Genomic DNA, 12,045 nt, shown 5'->3' on the forward strand with positions numbered 1-12,045 from the left:
ATTGACAGAGTGGCTGATATATAGTCTTCTCACCCGGTGACTTGGAAAAGCATGTAGGGCAGCCATTGGGAGGCAGCATCGTCTCTCCAAAGCCCAACCACGCAGCCCTTCACAGCATATCAGACAGTGCGAAACCCTACACCCACCAACCTGCCATAACATTGCAAATGTTCACACGTTATCTGTGAAGTCTCAGTTTTAGATACTGAGGTCATCACAAAAAAATACATATATAATTTTATATCATTCAAAGACAAAAACATTTTAAATTCTACTTATGATTCAGTGCACTTCTACCAATTAGCCTCAAGGCACGTATCAGCACAACAACCTAACCCTAAAGATGGAGGACTTGTTCATGGTCCAGTTATGCTTAGGAATTTCATTAGCTGGTACTCATACTCACAGTTAAGATGATTTTCTCTTGCTCTTCATCAGTGGGTGTTTTCAGCACAATGCACAATTTGACAAAAAGCAGGAGGTGAAGCATACTTTGTCAAGTCACGGTCTGTTTAAAACAGCCCACAGCATTTTAACAGGACATGTATGTTGAATTCTAGAAAAAATTTTTTTACCCTTTTGCAATTCTTATTGTGATATTATTCAAATATCACAAATGCATAATTTTTTTTATATTATTGCCATCATGCAAGACTTTCATTGACTCGATTGGAAAAACAATATTGCATTGTCAAATTCGATTTTTTTTAATGAATTGAAAATTAGTGCTTCAGCTTTTTCCCCCCAAGAAAACAATTACCTGACTATTATTGTGAAACTGAAGGAAATCATGGTATCTTTGGGTCTGGACCATCCACCAACAGGTATAATTAACTGAGTATTTATGGGTCCTGCATTAAACAGGAAGCTACGTTGGAGCAGCTGGGTCCTGGTAAAAGGCCTCCTCAATGATAAAAATGACACTTTGTCAATGTAAAAGTCGGCCTTTGTCAAAATACGTTGACTGCACATTCTTCTAGTTTATGAGTGTTCCCACCTAGATGGCCTGTCCCCTCGGTTAATCACAAACCCCACAAAGCTAAAAATTGTTTTTTATTTATTTATAGATGACCATATCCACATAAGGGACAGAGAAACCAAGCTTTGCTCACTGCAAAGATCTGGAGGAAGAACAGATGGCAAGAATATTCTCAAATAAGTCGGTCATCTGAAAGCAAGATTAGAGGTTTTAAGCTTTTTTTTTATGGTTCAGGAGTGGGATTAAAACATAAGCTGTTTTTTTCCTCCTGTTGCACGACATTTGTAAGCATGTGTCCAGATATTTCAATAACCAGGTCTTTGCCACATTTGCATATCATGAAAAATCCCATCCCACTAATAACCCTCCTCAGTAAGTAATACCTGAACCTGTAATCTCGGTCACGTACCCCACACAGCAGTCCACCAGTGCCATTTTACTTTTACGACCAATTTATTACAGCACCAAATGCTAGGCCACAACTAAGAGCTCATTCATGTTGCTATTTTCCTTTTCCCCCAGTACTGTGTTGTGCTTGTGCACTTTTACACAGATTTTACGTAGATTTTTTTCTTTTTTTTATTGATTTTATCGAGCCATTTCAGAGCACAATGGAAATAAATAAACAATCGTTCTATACAAGTTATACAATATAAGTTTGTAGAGGATATATGCATATACATAATAAAATATACATGAGGCATCTCTCTCCTCTGCATCACCACTTCTGTAGTCTCGGAAAATGGAAAAGACCCTTACAACCTCTGGTAGTTTGAATTATATAACCAATGCTTGTCAGCCTACATTCACTAAACCATTTTCCTTTCCATCCTCCTCAAATATTGATGGAAAACTTGCACTTTCTTTGCTTTTTTCTTTAGATCTGCACGTATTTGCAACTTTCATGCCTACTGTTTCTTACACAAGCTAAAAAGAACTAATTTAAAGATAGTGCTCGGTCAGTTTCATAATTTCTATTTAAGTTTTGCATTGATTATTAAAAACTGTGACTCGTGTATTTTGGGGATACAACACAGGGTGCAATGCAACTTCTGACTGTAATTTTGGTACTATGAGTTTTGGACAGTAATGAACCTTAAATCATATTTCTACAGCGGCTAATGGAGCATTCGCCAGTTAAAACAGCTAAAACATTTGTGAGGAAGTTCAAGCGATTTAGGTTTATATACCTACAGCAAAATGATTTAGTATTTTCTAAATCCTTTCTACTTATTCTATGTAGTATATACTTTAACATAGGGTTGGCTAGGGGGTGTAATTCAAACACAGTCCAGTTTCAGTGGCAAATGTTTCTTTTGGCATTAAAAGGAACAGTTCAACTGGTGGATTTGCCTGATAATAGCATATGAAAGGCCTTCCTGTGACAAGAACAAATGTCCCCTAGGGCTGCAAATCTAGTTAGGACCATGTAGTTTCAATGGATGTGGTTAGGGGAGCTGCCTACTTTTGACAGCGTTACTCTCAGATGCATCATGACTGAACCCGGAGGCACAGAGGATCTCTGACCCAACTTGTTCGCCCAGTGCTTCGGGGTGCTGCATGACCTGCAATCGTTTGGCTTTTGCATGAGCTTGCTGATGACCACTTGAAATCTCGCTGAGTTTGTGGAAGTGCACAAACTCTATTTCACATTTCCATTTTTAAATGGGCCCTGCAGCTGCATAATACTACTGCTGTGTTCACCCCAACCAAATATTTCCATATTTGCATAAGCTGTGTCATGATCAGAAGCAACACAATTCTTTGGAAACTGCAAAGCCTTCTTAATATCCAAGTCAGAAATTAGCTTCAAATAAGCTTAATTTTTTTTTCTTTGTAAATGAAACGTCCTATAAGAACCACAGTAAAAATCAGAGCCAGGGGCAATCAGAACAAAATATTACCTCTTTTTGACAGGACAGAAACAAAAACAGAAACATTTTGTTGGCTACCTAAAAAATACAGAAACCAAAACTGGTCATACATCTGGAGCAGATGTCAGAAACGATCCGATAGTTATGGATTATGGGTCTGATACATCAGAAAGTATCAGCTAACTTTGAAAAAGGAATGAATCTGAACATATTTTGTGTCAAGGTGCTAAAAATGAACTGAACTGTGATAATGTTGGTCTTTAATATGCTGAATGAACATTTACAATAACTTTAAAGATAATGAAGAAATCAGTGATGAACAATTTCATTTTATGATAAATCTATAAAAGAAAAAATAGTGTCACTGATTTGTGTGTAGCTGATTAGAATTGATTTATTTATGTCACTGTCTTGGTCATGTTGCGCCAAACTGATGCTCATTTCAGATGCTCTTTTGTTGTACGTTTACCGAGTGCGTTTTCTGTTGCGGTATTTTACCAGGTTATTATTACCTTATTATGTCCTAAATTGATCCAACAGTTCAACAGTTCAAGGTTGGGAACCGCATTGTGTTAGATGTATATACACGTACAGTAAACAGTGTATTTCCTATTTTAATAAAATAGCTATCAAAATCACCAAAAAACTCTTGCTTTAATATTAACATTTTATAACAAATTAAGTTTGATATGCCATATTAATACCTCTGACTTACCTACATAACTTTGTTTTACACACTCGCCTATGAACCAGAGGAACACAAACCCCACTTACTACCATCGTGTCCCGGAGCAGGGGGGGGGGGGGGGGGGGGGGGGGGGGGGGGGGGGGTCTGTCCCTGTCACCACTGACTGTAAGTCGCTCCGGAGAAGCGTAAACGTGCTCCGCTTTGTTCAACCTGGAGGCTCCAGCACCGCGGACAGCTCCACCTGTTCCGCAGAGACCCCAGTCCTGCTCTCGTCCGCCCCCTTCCGCGTAAATAACACGGGGCGGGTGGGTGGGTGCGTGGACGGTCATTGAGGACGAGATTTGACGGCGACCAATCGCTGGAGGATCCGGGACGAGGGCGGACGGACGCGCTCGTCGGCAGAGCCGAGAGAGACTGTGCCGGGATCGGAGCACCTCGGATGGGGATAACTGGAGGAAACGTGTCTTTTTTCTCCCGTGGCCGCTGCCACGTAGAGCGACTCCTCGTTCTGCCGTAACGCTGGCAGGAGATGCTTTGCTCCCTTTGTCTTGTTTCCCAGCCGAACGTTTTACGCACAGATCGCGTCGCCGCTTGAAACGAGGAGATTCGTTCCGTTCCGATACCGACAGAAATAAAGAGGAAGAGCGCGACATGGAGGACGAAAAGTACTTGCCGGAGCTCCTGGCGGAGAAGGACTCGCTTGACCCCTCGTTCCAGCACTGCTTGCGGCTCCTCGACCAAGGTAAAGCGCTCCGAGACTGGCGCGTCGTGCGTGGGGGACGTGGGGGACGCCCGGGGACCGTTACTTTTCATGCGAGGAAGGTCTCGGACAGACGCTCGCGTAACGCTGATCGAATTAGGTTTTTATTTATTTATTTATTTCTCCATATCGCCTGCGGGCCGAACTGACGCCGAGATGCCGGGGGACGTTGTGGCAACATGAATTAAGCGTTAGTACAGGCGTTCAAGTTTGTGGCGAGGGGGTGGTCCACACCCCGTAAATAATATCATTACGGTGAATGTCCGCACCTTACCTGCAACAATCACTAATCAATCAACCACTAATTATTATTATAGCCTTATTATGTTATTATACAACGTCACAATTCATCCATTCGTTCATATTATCTCTGCAATCATTCACGTTGCTTTCATAAAACCACTCAACTTAAAATTTAACGGAGAGTAAACCTTCCTTTGGAAAACTTTTTAAAAGTTTGAAAAGTGGGAATTTTTTCTTCTAATATTACCTGCTGTCTCATGAAGAGAAGCGGCTGTGGGATGAAGCAGCACATCTGATCACCGTACATGATAACATTTCCCCTGCGCAATAAGGTTGGTTCCCCCTCCTTTAAAGAGGATTCTGGGAATGGCAATGCAAGTTGAATGGGGTGGGCGACAGCGTCCACTGTGACTTTCCAGGCGCTTTAATTAATCCGAGGCAGAGGCTGCACGGCGCAGATGTTGGCTTTGAAGCCCGGGTCGGGAAGCTTCCCACTGGCACGCTGCAGAAAGCCCCCCTACCCCCAACCCACCCTCCCACCCCCTGTCCTTGGAGTGCCGCTCCTCGGCGAGTCTGCTCGGATTAGCCAGTTATCATAATTGGCAGACAGTCTCATCTGGCCACGTTTGAAACGGACACTTTTGACGTGCGGAGACGCTGTGGGACTGATTTTTTATTTATTTTTTTTATATATATATAAGAAAACTCCAACACATACAAACAAGCTTTAAGGATTTGGGGGCACATATGCTTGACCAGTTTGAGGACATTTAGGATCAAATTAAACCGAATTCCACAGCAGAAATGTAAAAAAAATAAATACACATTTTATACACATATTTATACACATATATGTATTAGACCCTTATATTTGTCGGGAATCCTGTGGGACACAATATGTCAAATTCACCATGTAATGACCGGACAGGATTTGGATGCATTCATTCGTTCATTGGTACAGGGAAGGGCTGATCTTCTTTTGATTATTAGAGTATAAATGCGTTTACTAGGCTCAATAACGTCTGTCTCCTCTCTGTCCAGGAGACCTTCAGTCGATCTGAGCTGAGTGCATTATGATCAGTGGGGTCACTCAGTGTAAAGGTTCCCTTTGACTACAGTTCCTTTAGTACATGGTTTCACTTAGCTTGAATTAACAGACAGCCTATGTCGCTTTATGGCTTTACAATTTAAATGAGAATGAAAATGTGTGTGTGTGTGTGTGTGTGTGTCTAGAGCAATCGTGCACGATGCTTGAGTCCAGCCATTCTGGAGAGTGCTTGACACTCAAGTGATTACCTCGTTGAGAGTTGTGCGGGGCACGCTGTTATTACACTGACGCAGTTCTGCCACACCACAATATGCTTTCAAGCGCTTTGAAAACACTGATAAATCGAATTAGGCGGGAATCGTTCAATACGTTCTGTATTGCTGTGTAAGCTGTGGTTTTTAGAATTTACGAAATGTGTCAAATGTCCTGTCCTCTTAATGTTCGTTCTTGAAGTTTCCAGGAAGTTTAGTTTTCAAATAGATTAGAATGAATATATTCCATGGGAATCTATTCAACCAATATCTAATAGAATGAATATATTCCATGGGTCTTTGGACAATATGTGTACGTCTACTTCGTGTTGTATTTCAAATTTCGTTGTATGGTTGTTTTTGGTGGCCTGTCTTTTAGTTTTAGTCTTAGTCTTAGTCTTAGTTTTAGTCTGTTATTTTATTTTTTATTAGTCTTAATCACTTCCGTACTCATTTTAGTCTAGTCTCAGTCAACTAAAGGACCTAGCATTTTTGTCTTTTATTCTGAATTATCCATGATAACAATATTTTAGTCTAGTTTTAGTCAACAAAACTGATGACATTTCAATCTAGCTTAAGTCAATGACTGTATTTTAGTCCTTTTTAGTAATGCAATTCTATTTAACCCAGTCAATATAGTACAAGTACATAGAAGAATAGACAAATGGTTATTTTAATCAAAAACATTTCATAACAAGCTTATGTTATTGGCAAGGATCTCAGAAAACCAAATGTAAGATAAAGTGTGAAGTGATTGTAACTTGTGATACACAGCAGCCCAGCACACTGTGCACACAGTGAAATTTGTCCTCTGCATTTAACCCATCACCCTGACACTATGTCACAAATGTGTCATAATACACAGGTCACAATATGATATATTGTGATGTATTGTCATACTGTACAAAAAACGCTGTTATTGGTCTGTCATGTTTGCATTTTCACTTTGCCTGAAATGCCAGGCAGTATTTCAAGGTACCCAGCTGTAGAGCGCCATCTACAGGAGTGGAGGTTGTAGTTACATGCTGATTCTCATCTCTGCTATCGATATTTCATGTCCCTGTTTTGATACAATATCACAAATTGCTGTTTCGATATTTTCTACTTATTCTACCCTACTCATTTTTATCTTTTTTATATATATAATTTTTTATATATATCATTTTCTTTCAATGAAAATTAAGAGACATTTTAGTCTAGTTTTTATTCTGTAAACCACATTTTGTCTCATTTTTATTCATTGACAATATTACATTATATATTTCATTATAGTTATAGTCACAATGACCAGCATTTACCTTGTGTTTCATCTAATTTCTGTCATGTCATAACGATTTGTTGACAAAGATATTTCATCATAAATTTTGTTGACGAAAAACAACATTATTCAATTATCCAAATATAAAAATTCCTCGCTTCCTTTCCTGTAAAAATACCTGGACACTGTTAGATGCATAATTTTCGTCCTTGCTTGTGCGAACATGAACACCTACCCACGACTCAACGCCTATTGCTGTAATGCTGAAGGATGCGAGTCTGACCCAAAAATGCTTTCTCAGCATCCATCGGTCATTCTGTCACATCTCAGTGTCCTTGTTGTTCTTTTGAAAATCCCTTCTGGAATTTGGCAGATTCCTTTGTCCAGAGCGATATACGCCTAGTTCATAATTTTTAGCTAATTATGGTTGGCCGTGATCCCCAGACAGCAAGTGTCAGTCGCGATTTACGAAGGTGGTCAAAGACAGTTACCGTCTCATCCCTGACTAATCACTGCCTGAGGCATATATCTAGCATGCTAAATATCCTGTTGTCTCTCCTAAAGCTATTGTTATCAATTCGATTGTCTGAATGTAGTCAAAGAAAAATCTGTCGACAGGTAATATAAAAAGAACACAAGACGATTAGCCTTATGTCTGAAAGGACTCTGATGGATCAGATCACTGGTGGTAAACTCAATGAAAAATGTTTCAGGTTAGCTTACAGAATGAAATGGGTCCATCCCTGATGCATCATGAGATATGATCCCTCATAGCCATCAAAATGCCAGGCAGGTCATCACTGTGGTTCTCTGTTGTCATTTCAACTCAATGGAATTACCTATATATTTATATATATTTTGGTGATATATTTTCTGACTGCCTTTTAAAACAGAATAGGAATGTTCCCATTCACTGATGTTTTTGTAATATCTCACGCAATATTTCATGTCTCGGTTTTTTTAAAGACTGTTTTTAAAGCCAGAAACACATTTTTGGAGAGGAAGCAGGTACAGCCCAGAACACTAACCTCTGTCAGCCTCCATTTGGTCCGAAGATGGAAAAATCCCACCCATCCCCTGTAAGGTCATTTTCTTGGCGGGTCACAGCCAAAGAGAAACCGAGGAAAATGCTGAGGCCTTTGTATTCACCTGTTTCTTGACTGCCTATTGTTTAATGGAAGAATCTGAACTCACACTCACATAGCCTCCCTATGCATAGTGACATTACCATTTACATTTGCAGCATTTACATTTACATTTGCAGCATTTATCAGACGCCCTTATCCAGAGCGACTTACAATCAGTAGTTACAGGGACAGTCCCCCTGGAGCAACTTAGGGTTAAGTGTCTTGCTCAGGGACACAATGGAGGTAAGTGGGATTTGAACCTGGATCTCCTGGTTCATAGGCGAGTGTGTTACCCACTAGGCTACTACCACCAAGTAAGGCCACTGCTTAGGATGAGATGTGGCACGCAGAATGGAAATTGATTGTTTTACAGCACCAGCGTTACAATCTCTCTGAGGTGATGCTGCCACATGTGCACAGACTGTGTCATGCATATTAACGATTAGAAAAGACTCCGACTTTATCTCCAGTTTAGACCCGTGTTCCACTGTCCACACGAGAACGCTTTGTTCCGTGGATGAAGTGTTTTCATCCACACGGAGATGCAGAGAACGGCCCTTTTTTAACTGCCCTCCTCACCTCCCCGCTCTCGTGGTTTTCTTGTAGTTGCTGCAGCACAACCACCATTGTTTTATATAGGATGCATTTGGAGGCTGGGCAAACACAGATACACAGAAAAAAGGAACCTGTTCCAGAAAATAACTGGTCCTCTGGTCCCCGGCTACTCCGTGTAGACGTCAGGCCAAATCGAATAGAATTTTTTCCTCTTAGAGAAAAACGTTCTCGTGTGGACAGGCCCTAAACTGATTCTATGTGTTTTCTTTTCCTTGCCAAAAAGCACCGTGTGTTGACATGAAAAGCCTTCCAGCCCATAATTAACATTGCTGTTTACATACGAATGAACCTGGTCCTCTGACCTGGCCGCAAGGTGTGAAAGTGATGGTAAAAAGTGGTCACATTTCCACTGACAAATGTCACATTTTTGCTTTATGGTTAATGGTTGGCTTCATTATAAAACGGCAACATTTTTTTGTAAAGCAGAATAGTATTTATTTTGCTAAACTGTATATTTATGCTGCGGTTTTGAAGCAGCATTGCTGTGAAAACCCGCCGCAAAAGAAAAACACAGCCTGAAGGAGGGTCGTACATCTTCTGATGCCAAGAGAAGAAAACTCCTGTGCCACGCTGTGGGGGTCGGAGGGGGCTCTGGAAGCAGGTACAGAACAGAAGCCAGGGCTGAAGCTGAGCGGCATGATGAAAGTGTGATGATATTGTATTAATGATCGGCTCGGCTGCTGCGGGACCAGCCAGGCTGCTGCTTGGCTCGAAATGAGAATACTGGACCGGTTACATTAGAAAACAAGAATGCAAGAAGAAGGGCTATCTTCTATGCATGGAACATACATGAAGCATAAAAAAATATATACATATACTTTTTTTCTAATGCTGACATATAAACAATATCAACAGCAATAATACTAATTCTATATTACAGTCATTGATGCACGTGATTGAACGAATGACTAAAATAAAAAAATTATTTATGTATCGAATGTATGTATTTATTTGTTTTTTTATCTTTATATGACAAGCATTAGTAAAACATTTGTGCTGAGATGATTGTGGAAGAGTCTGAGCCAGAGTGCAGTCAGCCTCTGTCAATAACTTCAGTGCCAAATGTGCACAAAAAAAAACATATAAATAATTACACAGCACACAGTGAGACAGAGTTTTGGAGAAAAATGAACAGGATCTCGAAACATTAGTAAAAGTAGTAAATGTTCTCGTGTGTTTAGGTTATTATTGTGTGCGAGCCAGAACACACATTAGTACAAAATTTCGCAAAAAAACATGTTAAACAAATACATACAGAAGTAGACAGCACACGATGGCTTACGTGAACTTTATTCCAAACTTTAGTGGAAAATGCCAAAAGATTTTTCCTTCTGTTTTGACCTGGCCTGCATCCAACTGCCATTTCTTTGTGAAGAACAGGGTGGTTGGCGAGGCGGGATATGGTTTCCTTAGACTGAAATTGATTAAGGCATTTTGTGCTGGTAAACAGCGTGCAGCATGACATTTACAACTTCATTAGAGGCATCGCGCTGCGAGGAACGTTTAGTCGGCAAGTAAGGTGAGGGGAAAGAAGCGGGTGCTTTTATCTCGTGTGTTTTGTATATGTGTGGACAAGGCTTTGTGCATAGATGCTATTGTCTGGTGGGTCAGCACCAACACGAGGGTCATGCGACTGTTGTTCCTCCAGTGCTGTTTGAAGGCGTTGTGGCTTTTTTTTTGTGTAAACCTTTGCCCAAGTGGGTAGGCTGCAGACCCAAAACCTCCCCACCGGTAAACAGAAAGAAACAGACCCGGGTGTGACATCACAGCAGTGACAGAAGCGGCGGCCGATTGCGATAGTCATCTGTGGCTCTGATCTCTTGAAGGGTCAGATGCCCAAAATCTGAACATGCATGAAAGAGCCAGGGGAGGAGGTGCGAGTCTGCAGAGGAGGACCTTTGGGAGCCCTTGTGATCCATTACGGCCTGCAGCATGGATGGAAGTGTTGATAGGAGCACTCCTGGAGAATCCTGTTGGCAGATGTCACACCTCTTTCCCTGTGGACGGCCATGACACCGCAGACTCTTGTAAAGAGTCCTAATGGCCGGTCATGAGCCAACATGGCCTCTTCGATTTTCCTGCTATGGGCGGATTGACACTCACATTGAGTCATACCGTGCTTGTAGCTTCCCATGATTTACGAAGTCTGGTAAGAATACGTACAGATATATAAACACTAGAGAGGACGGATTTGTAGTCGAACAGATGTGAAAAATGTCATTTATGATTGTATGTATTTTTAAAACTGTAATTCAATTCAACACTGTTTATTCAACATATACAAATAAACCATTTTTGCTGAATACAGCTGGCCTCCTAATTCGCATTCCCTGAAACTGGCATTCACGGTGTGGGTCAATAAGCTCCCAGAGTTAAAGAAGCGCCGCTCCAGGTTTTCGGTGATATGGGCTCTTTCAATGCATCCTTCGGAAGGAAAGAGAGAAAAAAAAAGGTCTATGGGCTTGTAAACCCGGCCCCCTTTTTTCAGTGAAGGCTGTAATATGAAAGGTGTTGTCCGACTCAGCAGGTTTAGTGCCGCACGGATGGGTGGGCCTCTGTGAAGGACGGGAACACGGAACTCAAATTAAGCCCTGCGATCGTTTGCACATTTACACACTATGAATTTTAAATATTTCGATAGCGAACATTACAAAAGGCTTCATTATTTCTTTTTAAAGCAGGTCCCAGGGAGATGAAATACTTGTGTTTGCACATTTGTAACTCAGCGGTCTCCGTACTGTCTTCCGGGTCCAGGTCTGTAAACTTGTCCCGCATCCCCATACCTTTTTTTTTTTTTTAATAATGCACACTCTGCTTGTTTAGAGCGAGCAGGGGGAGCCGTACCCGCCTCAGCCTCCGATCTCGGGTCTCCATTAATGAGATCATTTAAACGCAGCGTGCGAGGAGGAACCCTGCGCCACAGCAGCTGTGCCTGGCGCAGAGCAGCAGGGTGATGGTTATAGCACCGCTGGGTTTTTTGGCGACGGACTCGCTGTTTCTGCCTGTTTGAGAGTGTGCATTAATTGAGGGCAAAGCAAGGCACTCTCCCTCTGGCTCCTGCACCTCAATTATGGGTCCATTAATCATTTTTCTATTGGATGTTAATGCACTCAGGGGTGCTCTTGTGTGTTTTGTGTGAAGGGAAGTTGTGGGTGAGGCTGAGCCGCTGGGACAGAGACAGGCTCAGTGCATGTTCTATGGC

General features: G+C 41.5%; 1 protein-coding gene across 2 annotated transcripts in view; it reads left to right on the forward strand.

Moving 5' to 3' along the window:
* Nucleotides 1-3,873: 3,873 nt before the first annotated feature.
* khdrbs3 (KH domain containing, RNA binding, signal transduction associated 3) overlaps nucleotides 3,874-12,045 on the forward strand; it is a 114,314-nt gene continuing 106,142 nt past the window's right edge. The window contains exon 1 of one of the 2 annotated variants that reach the window (XR_003743374.1): nucleotides 3,874-4,283. Coding sequence is in view for 1 of the 2 variants with exons in the window: in XM_028964780.1 (XP_028820613.1) it covers nucleotides 4,193-4,283 (91 nt within the window). In the remaining variant the exon portion in view is untranslated. The remainder of the gene's footprint in view (nucleotides 4,284-12,045) is intronic. The other variant, XM_028964780.1, reaches the window with a different exon arrangement.

This window comes from Denticeps clupeoides, chromosome 20 (assembly GCF_900700375.1).
Source record: "Denticeps clupeoides chromosome 20, fDenClu1.1, whole genome shotgun sequence".
NCBI lineage: Eukaryota > Metazoa > Chordata > Actinopteri > Clupeiformes > Denticipitidae > Denticeps > Denticeps clupeoides.